The following is a 22,422-nucleotide window of genomic DNA, read 5'->3' as shown; positions in this document are numbered from 1 at the left end:
CCCAGGTGCTGCATGGCAGCTGCCCACTGCTCCTAGCTACACAGCTAGGATGGGTTAAATGCAGAGTGTAATTTCCCTATGGGGATCAATAAAGTGTCTCAAAAAAAAGAAGCCCCCTCTGTCTATATCTTCCCCCTCAAATCAGTGGGGACAAGGGTTTTCTCTCTTTACATTACACCTCTTGGCCAAATTATACGCAGTTATGGAATAAATTTCCATTGCTATGCTGATGATACTCAGTTGTATGTGCCTATAAGGGCTGATGATCATACTCAAATCACTAACTTAGAGGCCTGCTTGGCTACTGTGAAAAACTGGATGTCACTTAACTTTCTGCTTTTAAATTCAGATAAAACCGAGATGCTAGTCATTGGCCCTGCTAGACACTGACACCAATTTGATCAAGTAACGATAACAATCGACAACTCTGTGGTTTCACAGAGTGTGGCAGCCAAAAATCTTGGTGTTACGTTTGATCCCAGCCTTTCCTTTGATAAGCACATTAAAGAAATCACCAAGACTGCCTTTTTTCACTTATGTAGCATAGCTAAAATTCTGTCTTTTCTCTCCATGGCTGACGCAGAGACTCTAATACATGCATTTTTCCCCCCAGACGTGATTACTGTAAAGTTCTGTTTTCAGGTCTGCCACATTCTAGTACTAAAAGTCTTCAGATGGTTCAGAATGCTGCTGCTATAATCTTAACTAAAACTAGGAAATTTGACCATATTACACCAATTCTTGCCTCCCTTCATTGGCTTCCTATCCATGTTAGATCAGAATACAAGGTGCTTCTGCTGATTTATAAAATCCTAAATGGGCTTGCCCCATCCTATCTGTCTGATCTCCTTAAACCTTACATGCCATCTCGAGCACTTCATTCTCAAAATACAGGGCTCCTGTGTGTACCCAAAGTTAAAGAGAAGTCAGCTGGTGGCAGGGCCTTTTCCTATCGGGCTCCATTGTTGTGGAATAACCTGCCTGCTGCCATCAGACAATCAGAGTCTGTTGAGTCCTTTAAATCCAAACTTAAAACTCATCTTTTTGCCTTAGTTTACAATTAGTTGCCTTTAAGTTGAGTGCTTCACAACCTGTACTGGATGGCGGGTTGGTTTTCTGTCTCAATGAATTTACCAACCACTGTTCTGCCGACGAGATTATCGAGTATCGATTACAGAGTATAGATTATGACTAATTGATGACTTAATTGATTATGGCTAATGACTATTGCAAACTGTTCTCTTCTCTAACATGTCTTTTCTCTCTCTCTGAATGATGTCTTCTCCTTTCTCTTTTTCTGTGTTTGAATGGTGTCATGTGAGTCTCTCTTGCGTGCATGTGCAGTCGGTTCTCCTCTCAGGTCTCCGTGGTGATGGTGGTCGCCATTTGGATGCTGCCTGCCCTTCCACTCCTCACATAAGTTTTTCTTTTATTACATGATGATGCTGGTCGCTTGGCTTGGGTCCTGGACTGCTCCGTTGGCATGTGGACACTGCTTGGCATCCTGTGCATCATGTTCTTCATAAATTCTATGTCCATTATAATTCTGTTATCCTCTTTCAATGTTGTATTATGTAAATTGCGTGAACACAACATCCATTGCATGCTGTCCATCTTGGGAGAGAGATCCCTCCTCTGTTGCTCTCCCTGAGGTTTCTTCCTATTTTTTCTCCCTGTTAAAGGGTTTTTTTAGGGAGTTGTTCCTTATCCGATGAGAGGGTCTAAGGACAGGATGTTGTGTTGCTGTTAAGCCCACTGAGGCAAATTTGTAATTTGTAATATTGGGCTATACAAATAAAATTGATTTGATTTGATTTGATTTAAAAAAGAATTGGGTATGTGTGTGGGGGTGGGGGGGTTGTATAATAAAAATAGGCTGATAGGATCCCGTCACCATAATAGTAGCACTGCTTGCTACCTTGGAAAACGGAACAATTTTTCGTGAGAATGTGATGTGCAAAGATAACTGTATTTGCTGAGAACTTTTACTGTGGACACCTGCAGCCTCCTACACATGCAGCAAGATTGAAAGTGCACTGTTGCGATGTCAAAAAGGAAGTAGGTGAGGTCTGCAGCAACAGAGAGGGTGCTGCAAAATGTTACAAGAGGTGTAGTTTTTACACACACTCGTACGGGGAAAGGATTTGGTGAAGATGGTATGTATATATATTTTTTTGTATGTATATATTTTTTTAATGTTTTTTTTAACTTCCTTTTAGGGCGGTAGATCTGATTATTTATTTTAAAGTTACTCTGGCTTGTGTCAAGCTGATTTGACAAAGATAAGATATATTTGCAGATTATTATGCGACTCTGTAAGGAAATTGTTTCAAGTCCCTTTAGGCATTTATTTAACATGACATTCTCCTAGGAACAGTACCTGGATTAACCTTCCGAATGCAACATTTGAAGATCTGTTATTATTGTTGGATGATAAAGCTTTTGAAACAGTTTTTTTCCCTGAATCAATAAAAAAAAAGACAAAAAGACGAGAAGAGAGACCGTTGTTAGCTGACAAACGGAAGCAAATCCTCTGCCCTGGATTATTCAAAATCAACACTGCAAACATGCCTGTGATAGTACTAGAGGCAAGAGACTTCACAAGTCCTCTTTTTCTGGTGCGGACATGGGCTCTGTTGACCGGTTGTCTCACCTTAAGCCTGGTGGCCTCCCAGGAAACCTTCAAGCAAGATGAAACACAAGTTCACCACCTCAAAACCTTCCGAATCTCCTGCATGTTCACCTGGTGCTTGTTTTTCACCCTCACCCTCCTCATCCATGTTCTCAGCGTCATCCAGTTCCACAGCCTCATCCCCATATCCTGGAAGAACCTGACCATGACAGTAGGGGCCTTAGGTTCACTGATGTGTCTCAGTGCTTCTGTGGTCTTCCCTTGGTTTGTCATGGATCATCAAAAGGTATCGCCCAGTGCTGTGACTGCAACAGTGGCCTCCTGCCTTACCTTCTTTGCCTACACCTCCGAGGCCTTTGTGATCCGCAGCCAAGCCCGTGAGCAGAAGGGTTATATGGCCAGTGCACCTGGACTCCTCAAGATACTCCAGTTCTGGGGAGGCTGTCAGATGATTCCCTTGGTTGTAGAGGAGGCCTGTGTATTCTCAGCATTAGGTAGCAGAGAACTGTCTAATACCCATGAATGGCACCTGTGGGTATCAGGGACTTCATACATTCTCTGTCTCCTCATGTCCCTGGGTTCAATAGTGGTAATATTAGGTGACTGTGCTGGGCAATGCCCTCTTCCATTTGATAGGCTATTGGCGGGTTTTAGTTTGTTTGGGGTGTTGCTCTATATGGTTGCCACTGTGGTTTGCTTTACCAAGGTGCTAGAGGTTCAGGAGTTCAGACATGACTTCGCCTTACAGCTGGTTATCATGGAAACCGTGATGGCCTTTATAACATTGTTAGCTTACACAATGGACCTGGCCTTCTCTATAAAACTACGGTGTGAAAGAGGCCATGTGTGAAAACACACACAGGAAGCTGGATGCATTTGAGCATAAAAATTCATTATCCATAGAACTGATATTTTAATACTGTGGGAAAAGTGTATCTGCCAACCCTGCAAAGGATGAATTAAATGTTGTTTTGGTGTAAGTGTAGTTAATGGAGTAACCATAATGCTGTAAACAAACTCGTTTATACTTTACTCTGTTTACATATTTTATATTCTGACAGAAATTAAGGAGACCAAAGTGGTTTTTATATCATGAGATGATTGTTTTCAAATTGCATGGGTTAAATTGGTCCTTTTGAGCACACAGTTACAGGAGAGATAGGTTTAGATGATGTGTGAAAAAATCCCATTTATAATGCTGTATATTTTATTACCATTTACACTCCTGAGGCTTTTGTTAAGGTAGCAACTTTTTCGAATTATAAATACAATTTTTGTGGCTATTGTTGAGGACATTGACTTGATAGAAATTGAGAGCATGAACTTTTTACTGATAAAATAAAAAAAGTCAACTTTGTGATAGGCACCTTTTCAAATCAGATCACATATTTGAATAAACAACGTAAACTGTCAGTTTTCAAATTCATGAGTAGTAGTTACTATTCATTTACACTAGATGGCAACACTTTCATTGCCATGCAAGTCTATTCAAATCAAAGAATTATATTTACAATGCAGAATATAATAAATGTTCAATAAAAACCCATCTCGCTGAATATGTTTGTAAAACCCCACATTGTACCAATGCAATACAAAACCTCATGACAGAAATTCTGTAATATTGCAGTGACGCCTATCAGATATGCACTCTTCTATTAAGTATAATTATTGTTTTCGCATTTATGCCGTAAGAATACACACTCGAACACAAACCATCTACTAGAGAACTTTAAATTCGTTGTTAAATTTGTTGAAAAGAGAGGTTGTCATTGCCTAGCCAACACTATGGGATTACGTCAATGTATAATATCTAAAGCCCCATATGATTTTTTGAAATGTGTTTTTATTTTGTAAACCTTTTAATTTTGAAGAATCGATCCAAAATACAGTCTCTTAATTCTTATTTCACCCCTGACGCCTCTCAGCACCAAGACATCCCGCACGACTCTATTTACATTTTACATTGTTTACATTTTCACGTCTGTCAGGCTCCCCTAGACCAAAGCAATCCACACCAAAAAGCGTTCATCCAAACTCGAATTTACAAACCAGTCGCCTCACACCCACTGATCGGGCTCGATTAGTTCGGGCTGTGGACGCTCCGCCGTTTGTTCCTTCAGGAACTGCGGTTCCAGTGAGCTGTCAACAGGCCGGAGGCACTATTCGACGTCCACAACCAGCATACGTACGTGGAACGGAGACCGACTCGACCCTATCGTCTACGTTACCGTCATCCTCCTTACCTACACGGCTAGGCCGGAGGAGATGAAGTTGTTTGGACGCGGTAAGTTCTCTCGGTCTTTTCTTTTAGCTATCTTTATGGCAGAGTTTCGATAGAAACAAAGGGAGGCACTTTTTTCCCGGGATTCCCCCCCCCCAGTTGTCACTTGTTTGAGTCTTAGGAGAAAAGTGGGAGTCGGGCCAGGTGACATTACGAGTTTTTTGTTTCTTCGTTTTCATCACATGATGGGGTGGGTTTCGCTGCGGGTCGCAAATTAGATTCTGTGCTCACTGGGAAACATTTTCAACATCGATGCTAGCTCATGGCCTGTGGAAAAGGATTTAACCAGATGTTATTTGGTCAAGAGTTACTTAACTTATTTCAGTGAAGCTCCCTCTCGCATGGCTACAGCAAAGTCTTTTGACTTTACGTTGTTTATGTTTGTTTGTTTGTTTGTTTGTTGTGTTGTACAGTCAGTTTGCATGAGCGTTGCTTTTTAACCTTAGGAGGCTCCTGAGCGCAGTGGACATGTGAGGCTTGACTCTACAGTTTATTGCAGATGCAAGTCCCAGGCTGGATTGAATGGCACTGAGGGTACGAGGTAAGCACTTCGCCAGTAAATTTGAACTGAGAATCTTGACACCCCCCCCCCCCCGTGTTATAGATGACTTGGCGAGGGCAAAGTCCAGAGGGAGCGAGAAAAAAGTAATGTAGTACTGGAAATAGATCAGGGAAAGACTCTGGAAAGAGAAATGTAAAGCCACGAGTTCAGAAACTCACAGAAAACGCGAGCCGACCTTTGCATGTACAGGAATATTCCTGAATGAGATGAGTCCATTTACAAAGCTGAACAGATGATAAGATTATTTAGTAGATCATAATTGGTATAAAATTTGTTTTATTACTGTGGATCATTAGTTTCTTCCATTTTGTTATTTGTTGGTTATCAAGACAAATTCCTTGTATGTTCTTGCACCTCGCAATAAGTCCTGATTCTGATAATACTTCACTGAACAAAGAAAAATAAACATTGTGTACATAAAATGATGATAATAATTAGAATAACATGCAGTAGTGCTAGATTTGAAGCCATGATCTGTGGATATAGTTGGCATAAGGTGAGTGGCAGATGAATATAGCGGCATCATTGTAGTCAAGGTTTTGAGCTTGTGTTGTAGCTTCCATGGTACCAAAACAGATACAGGCCAAGGATATCCCATGGAATGTGTGTGGTAAAAGTCAATAGTAATTTTGTGTTTTACAGGTCTCCTTGAACAAACTGACCTTGGGGTAGATTTTAAATCCTTAAAGTTGTTGGGCGAGGTTGTTGTACGCCATTTGAACCAGGTTTCCGTGTTTTTCTGCTTATCCACTTTAACCGTTTTAGCAGACATCCAGAGCACGTGGATTGCCTGGCTCAAGGACGCGTAATAGGACATTGATTTGTGGGGAACAAACTTGTACGCATTTTGGTTTGGTGCGGATCAGTGGAGCTACGCTGCTGCCTGCTACTCTTCTTAACAGAATTTGATGCTAAAATCTGCAGACCTGTAAAGAGTTGATTTTGATGAGGGCAAGGTTAACTGATGGTGACTGATTGGTTACTTAGCCAGCTATGGGGTTTTACCTGAGTGATCTGCACGCCATGCCACCTGGCTATGATGCGGTACTACATGCCCGTCAACAGTGTGTGTAGCATTTAGCTAAGCCTGCGTCATCAGCGTTCTACAGGCCATTACTCGTTTCAGGTGTGAGTACTGTTTAACATTCACCTTCACCAAAGCCAGTATTAATCAAAGTCCAAACATTATTTCTTTATTAAATTATTAAGTAATATCTCTTATTTTTGGGGCTGGCGGCCTGTCCAGGGTGTCTCCCCGCCTGCCGCCCAATGACTGCTGAATAGGCTCCAGCATCCCCGCGACCCTGAGAGCAGGATAAGCGATTCAGATAATGGATGGAACTCTGATTTCATTAGTCTAGAATTTGATCCAGATTTTGCACACACAGTACAGAAGGGAACAAAATTATACAATTTCCCTTGCCTACTTTGATATGCTACCTTTTAAAAATCTTGTTGTTGACGTTTGTCTTGACCCATGCCATGCGGCTTGATACAAATCAGCGCCATGGTTGTAGTTCTCCCGATTTGCAAAATAGCATTGTAAACAGGGTCATAAAAAATGAGAATATATCAAATATTTACTTCAGCCGAAACATGTTTTACACTGAATTTAGCTGTTTTCCTTTGGGGGGTAAAAGCATACAAATGTTGATTTATTTAGGATATTTTAGCGAGTATCGTAGAAACACGTTTTGGGGTTGTGTTTAATATCTGAAACGTTGCATTCCAACGATTTTCTGACGAGACCTGAAAGAATCTTCCTAATAACTAACTAACTAAATATCATATACATTAACTGAACGAAGATTATGAAAATTAAGTGAAATTTCTCGTCAGAAATGTTATCAAAACGCATTTTAATGCTGAAACTGTCTTGAAATATTGCATCTAGTATTGCAGAAACACGTTTTGCGTTTTGGGGTTGTGTTCAATGTCGGAAACGTTGCATTTCAATAATTTTCTGGCGAGACGAAAAAAAATCTTTGTAATAATGAACTAAAGATCAAATACATTTACTGAACAAAGTTTATGAAAATTAAATGCACATTTCTTGCTAGAAATGTCATTAAAATGCATTGTAACGCCGAAACTTAAAATATTGCATTTCCACTGAGAATCAAAGGAATGTCAGCCATTTTTTTCTTTTCGCAGACAGAAACTTTACAGTCACGTGACGTGGACGCACGCTTCACCAACACTGGCTATACGTTTAAATATTGATATTGTAGCGAATTCGGGGAGCAGCCCGGCGGGACCGTCACAGCCGGGGCGCGACACTTGGTAGCCCTTGGCTAACAGGTCGGACCCTTTAGTCGACCTGTTAACGTAGTTGCCCACGTTGCGGAATACACGAGTTCGCGCCCCGGCTGTGACGGTCCGGCCGGGGTTGGGAAGAGGGCAACGTAACGATCACGGAGGAATAGGCCCGGTAGCCCTTGGCTAACAGTCGAAAACTTTAGTCGACTGGTTAACGTAGTCGCTTGCGGTGTGGGAGCTGTGGTTCGCTTCCCGGATGCGGCGTCCCATGCCCCCCCACTGAATTCGTCACAATATAAAACGTATTTTTGGTTCAGATACGTCGAGATTTTAACGTATCCGTGGTTTGCAGAAACGTAAAATGCAAATGTTTTATTCTGACGACTGGACTGTTTTTACATGCAAACCTTCTCTGCTACTAAAAACATAATATGTATCCCCTAACTGAATCACGTGACCTCAGTTTCTCTCAAAAACTGTTTTGTCACTCTGTCGCTTTTCTAAGTAGTTTTCTCTTGCACGAACATTTTATGGGCTAGTCAGAGGAATGGTGAACCCTTGCATCCCTTACCATTGGTTACGCAAGAAATTGTGAAGTGGGGACTTTAGCTTGCTCTGTGTCAACTTAGTGGCTAAAATGTAAAGTGTGTATATCCCGGTTGGAAAGCCTTTCCATGTATCTCAATAAGTCACTTTAGAAGTTGTGGATGAGGAAGCTGGTAAATTATTAAAAGTTAATGATGGATGTACTTTCAGATTTGCATAAACTACAAGCCGTGTCATGAGTCCTTCCTTTCAATGAAGCCTAAGCATTATCTATTCCCAAATTTGACATCACCTTTGTAACTTCCTCATTGGACTTCTTAGAAAAAGTTTATGTTTAGCCATTGCAATGCCTAATTCAAAGCATATTCATTATTTAGGGAAATCTATTTAACTCAACATTGTCTATGTCAGAATAGCAAAAAAGCCATTTTATTTTCAGGCAATGATAGCCAGTAAAAATATGAGATGGAAAGGGAGGAGGTTTGTGTAATAGAGTAAACGTCGAAGGTGTGTATATGAAGGTGTTTGTGGGTTTTTAAATCTGTTTGCACATTTCTCACCTTGACTGCACCCTTTCTGTCGTGGGAGAGGGATCTGTCCTTTATTGCTCTTCCCATGGTTTCTCTCACTTTTTTTCCTGAACCAAAAGTTTTTTTGTGAAGGTTTTCCTCATCTGAATCAAGGATCTAAAGATTAGAGATGGTTGTCCATTGTCGTTTACTGGATCTAGTCTGTTTCTCATTGCTTGAATGTGAAGCCCTCTGAGACTGCAATGCATGTATCTTCCATGGATCATGAAGTTTTTGATCTAATAAGAATATAATACCATAGAAAATCGCTACACAATGAGGCAAGCATATTCATTACTTAATATTCATTGCTTAATGTTTTTTTTTTATTGCTGTCTCAAAGACAAATCGTTCATTTTGGATAAATGTTCCACCAGCTTCCTGTTAAATACTATTCTTGATAATGGAATACTTGTACCACTAATTTTTCTTTTTAATACAGTAACTATTTGTCAGAAGCAAGTAAATTTTTGGAGCGAAATATGTTGAAATGGGGCATTGCATTGAAATGTAGATATTTTGGCAATCGAAAAGGGACAAAAATGTACAAATAGTAGTGTTAATTCATGGCAGTGTCTTATAGACAAGAGAAACTTTATTTTCAGCAAATCATCATGAGTCTGACATATAATTTTTGTCAGCCACATTTTTTGAACAGTGAAACCTGATTGGTTCGAATTGTTTTTATTTTGTTTCATTTTTTTTAAGTGTTACAACCCATAGACGTTTTGAAAATGTTAGAACCTGGTTCTCCCATACTTGCTTCGCATTCTTGAAATGATTCTTAATGGACTATCTTTTGCTGGTGTTGTTCACAGATAAGATAAGATTACTTTTAAAAGTCTTGCAACATGGAGGGTCAGTTCAAAGATATCTTAAGCCTGCAAAGTTTACCTTAGAAAATCTACTTGAAAGAAAAAAGCAAAAAATTACATGTTCAAATAATAAATACATATCGACTAGAAGCTTTACAATCAATTCAGGTTTTGATGGCCTCTTGATATGAAAATGTTATGAATCAGATTTAATTTGTCTAGTTAGACAATCCACTGACCACCAGCTGGTCATCTCTAGCCAGGCCTAGTTAGGTTTGACCACCATCTGCCCAAGATAGACATGTACAGTGAAATATTCTCTGTTTAAGTTTCATGTAAAGTTGAGAAATATGGAAATTTGATTTGGTAGAGAATGAGAAAAGGGCTCAGACACCTGTAAAACACTCAGTCTTGTGATTTGAGCAGCAGTGGAGGAGAATGTAACACTTTGTGTCTTGACTGTCAAAATGTGTCAGAAATATTGGTGTTGGGTGTCCGGGTAGCATAGCGGTCTATTCCGTTGCCTACCAGCACGGATTGCCTGTTCGAATCTCTGTGTTACCTCCGGCTTGGTCCAGCCTCCCTACAGACACAATTGACCTTTCTGTGGGTGGGAAGCCAGATGTGGGTATATGTCCTGGTCGCTACACTAGCGCCTCCTCTGGTCAGTTGGCACACCTGTTCGGGGGGGAGAGGGAACTGGGGGGAATAGCATGATCCTCCCACGTGCTACGTCCCCCTGGCAAAACTCCACACTGTCAGGTGAAAAGAAGCGGCTGGCGACTCCACATGTATCGGAGGAGATATGTGGTTATCTGCAGCCCTCCCCAGATCGGCAGAGGGGGTGGAGCAGCAACTGGGATGGCTCGGAAGAGTGGGGTAATTGGCTGGATACAATTGGGGAGAAAAAGGGGGGGGGGGGTTAAAAAAAATATTGGTGTTGTGTACTCCTGGCATCTTTGGTGGCTATCTGCCATGACCACATGAAACTGCGGGGGGTCAAAACCTGAGTGGTTTTCAAACTTGGTGGGACGATGGCGGCGCAAATCCATATTTGCAGCAGCCTTACCCAGTACCGGTGTGGGAAGATGGTGGTGCAAATGCATGTTTGCGGCGACCTCACGCGTACCGTCCATGCGGTGTTTTTGTCCACGTCTGCGACTACGTTTGTCCTCGTTTGATGGCTGTGAGAGCTGGCGCTGGATCAGCTGGGAGAACTTGGTCTGCTGCATCCTGTGGGCCCAGGTACCACAACCCTGCCTGGAGCCATGCTCAAAGAGGTAACACCGGGGGCAGTCTGGCGATGGCCTCACCTAGGCTTGACTGTGTTTTTAGTGCAGGGAGGTGTTTCAAAGGTGTCTGGTTGGGAGAGCTAGCATTGGATTGGCTGAGGGAACCTGGTCTGCTGCATCCTGTGGGCCCAAGGACCAAGGCCCTGACCGGAGCTGCACCCGAAAAGGAAATACCGAGGGCAGTCTGACAGGATGCGGAAGTGGCAGGTTAAGCTAACTGCTAGCCCATGCAGACTGGCAGTTACGACAGTCATCCTGGCTGGCGTTCGTTCTCCTGGACAGTGATTTATTTTGTTGTTTAGTTTAGATATATGTTTTAGTTTGGATATTTGTGTTCTTGTAGTTTTTGTACATGTTTTTGTCTTTATGTTGCACTGCTGTGGGCTGGGGGAAATTATGTTTTGTTTCATTACATGTGCACAAGCACATGAAATGAAATGACGTGTTTCTGATTCTGATTTCTGACTCTGAACTTGTGTTGGTATAAAACCCTTTGGCTTCAGCAGGTATATGCCCTTTCTCTGTGTTCTAACACTGTTTGGTTTGAGTTCAGGCAAAACCAGTGTCTAGTCACCGCTTTGGAAGCCAGAGAGTGGCTTTGAAGGTTATCCTGTGTTTGAAATGCAGTGAAACAGGTATGGGTAGTACCTTTTGTCGCTGCAGCACCAATGTATGCCTTAAGAATTCAGTGCTCGTACAGTATGTGTTGTAATGTGCTTGCTAACACTGTGAGATGGGAATCATGCTGCTTATCGTGGTCTGCCTCGGAATTGGCCCACACCCCTGTTGACTGTACACCTGCACACAGCCATGACACTCTGCTTAGCCTTCCAAGTTCTTGCTGTGTCAAGGCTGTTTCCATACCACAGTGTGACTATTAATTTTGCTATTTTGGTCAAGACTCAGTGACAACATTGGCCCCATTTCAGCACTTCTCCAGGGGATATTGGGATATCATAATGTTTAGATGAGGCTGTAGCAGGTGTAAGAAAAATGTGTTGCAGTAGAGGTTAAAAAAAACCCAAAAAACTCCTGAACTAATGAAGACGGATAAATGATCAAACATTCCAGGGTGTGGTCTACTTTTTCTTCATTTGCAGGGGTGGGCAATCTTATCCAGAAAGGGCTGGTTTGGGTGCAGGTTTTTGTTCCAGCCAAGCAGTTACACACCTGATCCCACTAATCAATCAGTAGAGTCTTTGTTGGGGAACTTGAGTAGGAGACACAGGTGTGTAACTGCTTGGTTGGAACAAAGACCTGCACCCACACCGGCCCTTTCTGGATAAGATTGCCCACCCCTGATTTGGAGCATAGTGGCATGTGAAATGAACTCGATGATTCACCTGGACTGAGCTTATGAAAACGGTTGTTCTTGGTTGAATGTTTGTCTTCCTTTTCATAGATGTCAGCCATTTTTCCAGTACACAAGATGAGATCATTTAGCCCACTTCATTAGTTAGGAGAAATGAGCTACCGTATTGTTGTTCAGGAATGGCACAATAGTTTTCCATTGTGTTGCAAGATGAGAAATGCAGAAGTTAGAAATCCCAGAGTTCAGATTGGCTAGGTTCCTGTTTTATGTTATGTTAATATGGCGTCACCGTGGCCCAGTGGTTATCACTGTTGTCTCAGAGCAAGAAGGTCCTGGGTTTGAACCCCAGGCCATCCCAGGTCCTTTCTGTGTGGACTTTGCATGTTCTCCCAGTGTCTGTGTGGGTTTCCTCCAGGTGCTCTGGTTTCCTCCCACCATCAAAAAGACATGCATGTTGGGGTTAATACTCCTGTCTGTGCCCCTGAGCAAGGCAATGGGAAGAAGAAGAAAGAAGACGTTGGTTGGTTGGATGGGTTAAATGCAGAGAGTGAATTTCATTGTATGTATGGACAAATGACAAATTGTTTTCTGTTCTATTCTAACATGCTTAGGCCTGCAGCTCTTAAACACGTCTCTTATCATAATTTTCCAGCTCCTTGTTGACACAGTGCTTATACTACTATTAAAATGAATACAGAATAAGCCTCTTCTGTGAACAACATGGCTCCCTATTTGATTAAAAGTTGGTGAGTTGACTGCTAGAGGTTATTAAGCCCACTGCAAACACGTTCCTCATAATAGACCTCTTAAAAGATTTTTTGAAGGGTCACAAAGCATTGATATTGAGAATAAGTCTAGCATTTCATCACCTTCACTTTTCTGTGTCCTAGCCATGGGGCTGTAATAGAGGATAAATGGGCTGGAAAGGGAGGAGCTGTATGGATTTGAATAAACCTGGAGGGTAAATCCTCCAAAACTCACTTTGACCTTTTTTACCATCTTGGACTGGTGAATGGTTTTACAAATTAAACTAGGGGAAATGACCCAAGGAAAGGCTTCAGACAAAGCTAAATCACTTCTAGTCCACTGTTGGATCATTGTTTGATTGTGGGAGGCCTGGGACCCTTTTCAAACTGTGGTCATAGTCGGAGAAGTTTTGATGGACATGTTAAGTCCAGAATGCCACATAGGGGCACATCTTTGTGGATGACTGCCAGAAGAACTCTTAGTAACTATGGTGGCGAGGAGCCATTGTGTTTTCTTTGCTAGAAAGCTATGCTTGTGCACATGAAAATGTAACACGTCTTAACAAACCTGAAATGTTTTTCCCCTTTAGCACAACGGCTATGCTAATCTCCATTTTGTTAACAAAAGTAGATAATGGAAGCTATTTGTAAATCTTTTGCTATGGAGCCCAGTTAGTTTCCTCTGAAGCCTCGATGTCCAGTTAGGCATCAAAAATAAATTGGTGTTAATGCAGACAGGCACAAGTCCTTCCTCCATCCCACTATGGAAGAGAATCTTCACTAAAACATTAGGAGAACGTGTCAAACTGTGAGTCAGCAGCTCTGTTTCACATCTTCGTTTGTGACAGCGCCGTTCATCTCACAACAGCGAGGTTGTTGGCTGTTGTTTGAATGTGAACCATGAGGAGCAGCTTTGCTTTGCTTGTTGTTGTTTTGACTTAACCAGACACGATACTAAGAGACGAGGAGTATAATGTAGAAAATGAGAGAAGACGTGCAGGATGATGTGGTCAACCCTGAGCCCACTCGTCTATCTGGTGGTGCCACTGACACGTGGGTCAGCTATCTTAAATGGGATCACAGCTATTGGTTTTGTGATTCCAGCAGTCTGACACCATGGCCTATCGCCCTATACAATTATACTATAATACAATCATGCAGCTTAGCCCATTTCCCTCTTTTCTTGGTTTCTTTTGCTATTGATCACAGTGAAGTCAGTAGTCACAAAAATTGGGTTGCGTATTGATTTCTACAGCATCAGAAAAAATGAATGGGAGCTTCTAAAGTCTCATCTGGTTTCACATTAAGCTATGGTTGTACTGGCGTCCGGGTAGTGTAGCGGTCAATTCCATTGCGTACCAACACGGGGATCACCAGTTCGAATCCCCGTGTTAACCTCTGCCTTGCTCTTGTTTCTCTACAGAAACAATTGGCTATGTCTGCGGGTGGAAAGTCGGATGTGTGTGTATGTCCTGGTTGCTGCACTAGTGCCTCCTCTGGTCGGTCAGGGCGCCTGTTGGGGAGGGAGGGGGAACTGGGAGGTAATAGCGTGATCCTCCCACGCACTATGTCCCCCTGGCGAAACTCCTCACTGTCAGGTAAAAAGAAGCGACTGGCGACTCCACCTGTATCAGAGGAGGCATGTGGTAGTTTGCAGCCCTCCCTGGATCGCCAGAGGGGGTGGAGCAGCTACTGGGACAGTTCAGAAGAGTGGGGTAATTGGCTGGATACAGTTGGGGAGAAAAAGGGAGAAACCCCCCCCCCAAAAAAAAAAAAGCTACGGTTGCACCTGGGGTCTCAGTATTTTTGCTATATAATATGCTTGTTATTATTCATCCCTATCATTAGCCTTGATGGTTTGAGGAAAGAAATAATTTTACAGTACTTTTTTTTTTTACATCTTTTATCAACACCTTTTATTTTTAGTACATCTGTTGTTCTAAATAAGATGAAAATGTTTTTGTGCTGCATGTATGCCAGTATTCTGTAATCAGGCCTACTTATAGTGGAAAATAATTTGGCCATTTAGAGTTCCAATTAATCATGCTGTTTTTCTTCAGTTTTGTTGTCATTCCTTTAGATGTAACATGTTATCAGCATAATTTTTATTCTTTTTTTTTCTACTAGTGCCTATGAAGTGTTCACTTGTGAAAGTACTCTGAGTCAGGTCTAATAACTGTAGAAGGATAAGGCAGACAGTCAGAGATGTGCTGCATATCATCTGCAAGGTGGAGAAAAAAAAAAGTGGAAGTTAAGACTTGTTACAGGGGGAAAAAAAAGAATGGTTGTGTTCATTCTACTTTGACAGACGTAGTCTGCCCTGACTGTCTGCTTCTTTGTGTATGTGCGGTATTTACTGAGTGTATGTTGCAATGTGGTGAAGCTAGCTGAGGAGACAGTGGGTATTATTTAATGAAACAGAAGAATCTTTGTGGAAATCAACAAGCCAGCATCCATCCCTTCCCCGAGTTCTACCAGATGGAGCTAGCTGCTGGACAGATGCATAGACTGCAGTTTAGAGTAGCATTCATATGTAACTAAAAGTTGTAGTAATACTGTGGCTTTTTCTCAAAAGGGAGATTTATCAAATGGGACGAATCATTTGATATTTGTTAGCCTTTTCTTCTATGTGCCTATTATTTTTCATAGATGTCGTAAGGTCAATCTAGAGAAAACCTTGCCACTAAGTTTTTTTGTTATTGAATATTTTATGTTTTAAACAAAACAAGACAAAAGAACAAGCAAGAAGAAAACAGGAGATGACAAAAACCTCAGTCAATAAATAAAAAAATAAACTACTTCAGGGCGGCACGGTGTTAGAGTGGTTAGCACGGCCGCCTGACAGCAAGAAGGTCCTGGGTTCAAACCCTGGGGTAGTCCAACCTTGGGGGTCATCCCAGGGCATCCTCTGTGTGGAGTTTGCATGTTCTCCCTTTGTCTGCGTGGGTGACCTCCGGGTGCTCCGGTTTCCTCCCACAGTCCAAAGACATATAGGTCAGTTGAATCAGCCATACTAAATTGTCCCTAGGTGTGAATGTGTCGGCCCTGTGATGGCCTATCAGCCTGTCTAGGGTGTCCCTGCCTGCTGCCCAGTGACTGCTGGGATAGGCTCCAGCATCCCCGTGACCCCGATTGGGATAAGCGGCTTGGATAATGGATGGATAAACTACTTGGGCTGTCTCCATTAAAATTGACATTCAATACAGCTATTGCAGCTATTCCCAGATCCTCTGTGAATAGCACACATGGCCATTGTAACAGTAATTAATCTTCCGGGCATATGAAACCGATCACCAGTTTCAGTCGTTATGCCACTGTATTGTTTATAAGGTTGGGGATACCTGCAGTCATTTTAGACTGAAGCGTTCATTTATATGAGTAATGGAACGTTTCTCCTGTTAGACTTTGTGTCCGGATGAACTGATTTGACTTTCTAGGATTTCTACAGCTGGATTATTTAGCATGCCCATTCCACTCCAAAAGTATAATATTTTTGGCTGCAGCTATACACACCATTAGTACTGGTTATTGGGAATTGGGGAGTTTCTTTGCAATGTCTGATCTCCAAAAATTATCGAAAACACATCTAATTGAATGCCTTTCTTAAAGCCCTTTGAAAACGACTCAAATATGTTTGGCTGTAAGCCATTCAATACAGAACAGATCCAGAGGATGTGTGAAAGTGATTCCTCTGCTAAATTGCACTTAGTGTTTAGCAGTGAAACTGACTCAGATTTTGCTCAACTTAGTTATAGAATAGTGGAGTCTGTGGATTATTTTAAACTCTTAACTTATATGTGGAGTTTGTAGAGCAGTTCTATATTCTAGAGATTCCTTCTTCCCTGATTTCATTTGGTAACTCGGCACTTAAGTTACTGGCCTATGCTTCTGAGATGACTGGTAAGAGACCAAGTGCCTGGATTCAGGAGGGAGAGCAAGTATTTATACAATGTGCAGTTTTTTGGCTAAGAATCAAATTGATGAGCATTATATTGACTATAATCATAATTTGGTATCCAGATACCAGAAGAAATGTTGACTGGGGTAGATTAAATTTGGTTTTAAATATGTTATCTATGTAGAGGGGGCGGCACAGCGGCGAAGTGGTTAGCGTGGTCGCCTCACAGCAGGAAGAGTCCTGGGTTCAAGCCCCGGGGTAGTCCAACCTTGGGGCTCATCCCGGGTTGTCCTCTGTGTGGAGTTTGCATGTTTTCCTCGTGTCTGCGTGGGTTTCCTCTGGGGGCTGCGGTTTCTTCCCACAGTCCAAAGACAGGTAGGTCAGGTGAATCAGCCGTACTAAATTGTCCCTAAGTGTGAATGTGGGTGTGTGTGTTGGCCCTGTGATGAACTGGCGGCTTGTCGAGGGTGCCTCGCCACCTGCCGTCCAATGACTGCTGGGATAGGCTCCAGCCTCCCCGCGACCCTTACAGCAGGATAAGTTTGGATAATGGATGGTTGGCTCTATGTAGAGGTCACCGATACAACACAGTCCCCTTTCTCTCCAGGTAGAGAACACCCCGTGAATCTAGAATGGGATAAATGAGTGGTAATGTGTAATTAATGTAAACACAGAAACATTTGATAAATTAGAGAAATTCTTTGTCTGATTTAGGATCCTCAGCGAATTTCTTAAAAAAAGTATTATTTTCAATCAGATGAGTTGCGGGTTTTAGTTAAGAAAAATGCAAAGCTAGGAGCTCGGGATGATTTCGACACTGACGTAGCTTCCACTTTTAGCCACAATGGAGGAGATAGTTGGTAGTGCCTCCTCTGAAAAGCCCTGCTACCAATAAGTAAGAGCTTTACCAGGCAGAAAGGTCGGAAATGCATCAAGTATGTCTGATACAGAGAATACAGAATCAAAGTCATTTTTGGAGGTCTCGTTAAATTTTGCAAGTTCAAGATTATTGAGAAAATGGTCTTAATCCACAATGTTGGTTTAAGCCAGCGGTAGCTAACCATGTGCCACGGAGAGCCATGTGTATGCAGGTTTTCATTCCAACCTGACTCCACACCAGGTGATTTCACTGATACAATCTTCCTCTGGTTGAAGGGTTGCCAATCAGTGAAGTCACCTGGTGTGGAGTCCGGCTGGAATGAAAACCTGCACACACATGGCTCTCCATGGCACGTGGTTAGCCACCTCTGGTTTAAGCCCTTACTGAATATGATTCAGGATAAAATGACCCAAAACAGTAATTTGTCTGTTTTGGATTTGTTATCAAATTGCCTAATTTTGATTTTATCTTGTATATAGATTGTTTGGCTCTCTCTTCCCTCAGATGCATTACATGCCACCAGCTCATGCATTACATTTTCTATCCTTTTAATCATTCACCAACCAACTTCTCACTTTATGCCGATGCAAAACTAACAGATATGACTCTTGTTTCTTTACATAATGTCATGTTGCGTTTGGTTCTGATGCATCCAGTATGTTTCAGGGCCAAGTCTCATTGTAGGGGAAAAACATAGCGTTTTTTTTCACTAACGCAAACCAGCTGTAAATAATTGCTTACCCCCCTGCAGGTTTGCTGTTGATAGACAGAGCCAGTCCAGGCTCTCCCAACCAACACACAAATTACACCCCACTGTCATAATGACCTTCTGTCTTCCATAATAGTGCTGTGTGAATTTCACTCTTCCTTTTCCCTGCAACCAGTTGCCTTGATGTCATAATAACATGAGACTGGTTACTCACTGAAATTGTCTTAGTTCCTTAAAGCACTAGGCATGGTGGACCAGTGGTTAGCGCTGTCGCCTCACAGCAAGAAGGTCCTGGGTTCGAACCCCAGGCTTGTCCAACCTTGGGGGTCATCCCAGGTTGCCCTCTGTGTGGAGTTTGCATGTTCTCCCCATGTCTACAGCGGGTTATCTCCAGGTGCTCCAGTTTCCCCGACCATCAAAAAGACATGCATGTTAGGGTTAATGCACCTGTCTGTGCCCCTGAGCAAGGCAAGATGAGCTGGAGTTGGTCCCAGGGTGCTGCACAGTGGCTGCCCACTGCTCCTAGCTACACAGCTAGGATGAGTTAAATGCAGAAAAAGAACTGCCCCATGGGGATTAATAAAAGTAGTTAAAAATAAAAAAAGCCCCAAAAACTATGCCATTACAAAACATTTTAAATATCTTGAATAGAGGTGAATGACCATAGAATGAAAAATGGCTTTCGGTGTGAGTATTACCATACCTGACCGAGACATGGCCACTGAGAAACAAAACTACTCAGCAACTGAAACCATTCGTGAAATCTTCAAACTCAACACAATTTGACAGAGGTGTGAATCAAATTTGAAAGTAATACTAAAATGGCAAACTATGAGCGATTGTGCTGTTCTTGTTGCATTGCTGCTGATGGCAGGAGTATTCGCTGTCAGGGTCGAGGTTTACTTAGGTTGCTGCTGTAACGGGAGCAAGGTGACTGATCCCTGCAGAGCTTAAGCCATGCCACAGCTTTGTCGTTGTTGCAGCCATGTAGTTCATTCAAATATAATGAGGCCTTGTTGGGGAGGTTAGCCAGTTAAGTGAGGAGTGCATTATTTAACATGAACATGTTTAGGGTCAATGGACTCATTTGGATTTAATAGACCTAGTGTCACGGGCTATAACTGTAGCTACAGTCCCAGTTCTGCATACACAAACAATATGCTACAATTATTGCTTTTGAAAATTTCCATGCAGGCTGGATGAGTTTTTATTTGACTTGTTAACCTGGAAATTGCTTGGTTAAATCAGCACATGGGTCAAAGCCGTCAAAAACTAGGTTATAAGGCACAGACTTTTCTCAAGCGAGTCCCGTCTCAGTGTTGTCATCCAAAACAAACCAAATTATCACCAAAACAGTGGCACAGTTTTTTTGGGGGGGGATTTTTCCCCCCTTTTTTCTCCCCAATTGTATCCAGCCAATTACCCCACTGTTCCGAGCCGTCCCGGTCGTTGCTTCACCCCCTCTGCCAATCCGGGGAGGGCAGCAGACTACCACATGCCTCCTCCGATACATGTGGAGTCACCAGCCACTTCTTTTCACCTGACAGGAATGTCACCAGGGGGACATAGCACATGGGAGGATTATGCTATCCCCCCAGTTCCCCCTCCCCCCTGAACAGGCGTCCCAATCGAACGGAGAAGGCACTAGTGCAGCGACCAGGACACATGCCCACATCCGGCTTCCCACCCGCAGACAAGGCCATTTGTGTGTGTAGGGATGCCTGACCAAGCCGGAGGTAACATGGGGATTCGAACCAGCGATTCCCAACATTGGCACATTTTTAACTGTCCAAATAAATCACCACGGTTGCTTTGTGAAAATAAATGCCATGATCTATAGCTTCACTATTGCATAGAAACTGTCAAATGCAGGTGGAAGAGAAAGAACCACCATTATTTCTTGTTCTCAGTCGTTTATATCTAAAAACGGTAAAGGGAGCCATCTTCTGACCACACTGCTTTTGGTTAATTGCCATTTTGTCTTTATACAGTTATATTTTTAAATCCATTGCCTACCATTTGGGGGAAAATGGTATGACATTCTCTTACAAATTAATTGACAGCATAAAAATGAAACTGAATGCTTCTTCTTTCGGCTTTTTCCCCATTTCTCAGGGGCCACTACAGCAGATTTTATAGTTTCCATCGGTACCCTGAGGACACATCACCGATGGCGGTCAAAAGTGAAACTGAATGATGGCTTGGTTTATAAGTTGAATTGGTAACCTAAATCCTTGGTTGACAACATGGCAATATTTTGACACATTGGGTGCTCTAGATCTATGTTTAAGAGATTTTAGATTTTAAATTAATTTAAATTTTAAATTAATTAATTTCAAATTAAGATTTCAGAGATTTGTTTTTGTTGTGTTGACTTATTTATCTACACATTATTTACAAAAAAAAACTATTCCCATGTGATCTTTTCAAATTGAGTAATTTAAGAGAGAATTGAGTAAAGGGGGATATAAAACAGGAAGAGCCAGCAGCTGTGATGTTGTTTTTAATTTTTTGGATCAGATGCTCATCAGGTTATTCTATTCGTGCCTTCCAACTACGAATTCTCCTTTCCTTTTACACTGGCTGTTATTTAAAACTCACACTGGCGCACACACACACACACACACACATAGGTCACTAACTGACTCTGCCACCCTGGTTCTTGTTATTTTGAAAGCTGCAAAAATCAAACAAAAACATACATCAGTGTTCAAGTGCAGTTCACATTGCAGAAGCCTTAATGAGGGTTACCTTATGTTCAGCTGAATGAGGCTTATCTCATTTTCAACCGCAGATGTGTTTTTTCATCATCAGCTTGTGTGGGTTGTTATTTCCTTGACTTATTGTTCTCTACCTGGCACAGCAAAGTACCTAACATTTCTCTCACAGCCCTGTCCTACCAGTTTTTCTGCATACTTAAAAACACTTACTGCTCTTTTGCTTTACCATTGTTGTTTTTTTCACCCAGAGAACTTCAAAACAGAAAGAGAAATAAGAAACACATGGAGCAGCGTACTATGGTTCTGTGTGTGTGTGTGCGTGTGTGTGTGTGTGTGTGTGTGTGATACATGCATGCAGAGAAAAGAAATGGACCAATTAGAAGAGAGTTATTTTAAGAGGCAGACTTTAGCAGTAGCAGACTTGTTTTAAGAGGCCTGTCTTAAGTGTTTGATGGGAATTTGCCATATTATAATGAGATGATGAAAGGCCTATTGATATGATAAAAAGTTAAAAAAGATACTCTTAGCTGTCGCAGAGACATTCTATTTTGCTTACTTGTCACACTTTTAAATAAACCGAGTATCAACTTCTTTTTAAGTAGTTTCAAAACGGGTATATATATATTTTTGGGGGGCCTGGATTAGGTGTTTGTCATTGTCTGCTGTGCCATTAGGTTTTAGCTAGCTGCAGTGTTGGCAGTCTATTAAAATCACACTGTGCAGCGTATAGATGTCAGTGTAAGCATCAGAATTTGATCAGGGGAAAACATGACAAAAGCCATGCTAGCTACATAAGAAGTTTATCAATTGGGATTATTTATAATCCCAATTGATTGTATATAGATATATGTATAGTTTTATATTTTTTATGAAGTACAATCATACGTATATGGATATATTTATCAGCAATCAGGAACATTTATTTGTCATTTCATTCCATGCACCTGCGCACATGAAATGAAACAAAATCTAGTTTCCCTCGGCCCACAGCGGTGCAACACAAAGACAAAAACACATATCCAAACTATAAAAACACATATATCCAAACTAAAAAAAAAAACCCCCAACAAAAACACATATATCCAACATATCAAAAAAAAAAAGAAAAGAAAAAAATTCACTGTCCAAGAGAGCGAACACCAGGATGACTGTCGGAGCTACTGTTCTGCATGGGCTAGCAGTTAGCTTAGCCTGCCCTGCT

At 41.8% G+C, this 22,422-nt stretch overlaps 2 protein-coding genes across 4 annotated transcripts in view; both read left to right on the top strand.

Moving 5' to 3' along the window:
• The first annotated feature begins 2,567 nt into the window (after positions 1–2,567).
• On the top strand, positions 2,568–4,113 carry LOC130113458 (myeloid-associated differentiation marker homolog). The gene has a single exon (XM_056281071.1). It carries the CDS (start codon positions 2,568–2,570, stop codon positions 3,480–3,482), a length of 915 nt encoding a protein of 304 aa, XP_056137046.1. The 3' UTR covers positions 3,483–4,113.
• Positions 4,114–4,766: 653 nt separating this feature from the next.
• tex2 (testis expressed 2) overlaps positions 4,767–22,422 on the top strand; it is a 73,442-nt gene continuing 55,786 nt past the window's right edge. For all 3 annotated transcript variants that reach the window (XM_056279891.1, XM_056279893.1, XM_056279892.1), the window contains exons 1-2: positions 4,767–4,916; positions 5,360–5,454. The gene's annotated coding sequence lies outside the window, so the exon portion shown is untranslated. The remainder of the gene's footprint in view (positions 4,917–5,359; positions 5,455–22,422) is intronic.

This window comes from Lampris incognitus, chromosome 5 (assembly GCF_029633865.1).
Source record: "Lampris incognitus isolate fLamInc1 chromosome 5, fLamInc1.hap2, whole genome shotgun sequence".
NCBI lineage: Eukaryota > Metazoa > Chordata > Actinopteri > Lampriformes > Lampridae > Lampris > Lampris incognitus.
The sequence above is the reverse complement of the archived record's forward strand: the minus strand, read 5'-3'. Positions and strand labels throughout refer to the sequence as shown.

What these genes read in the sequence shown, in the direction of transcription:
- LOC130113458 (XM_056281071.1), top strand. Translation starts at nt 2,568, where the DNA reads ATGCCTGTGATAGTACTAGAGGCAAGAGACTTCACAAGTCCTCTTTTT.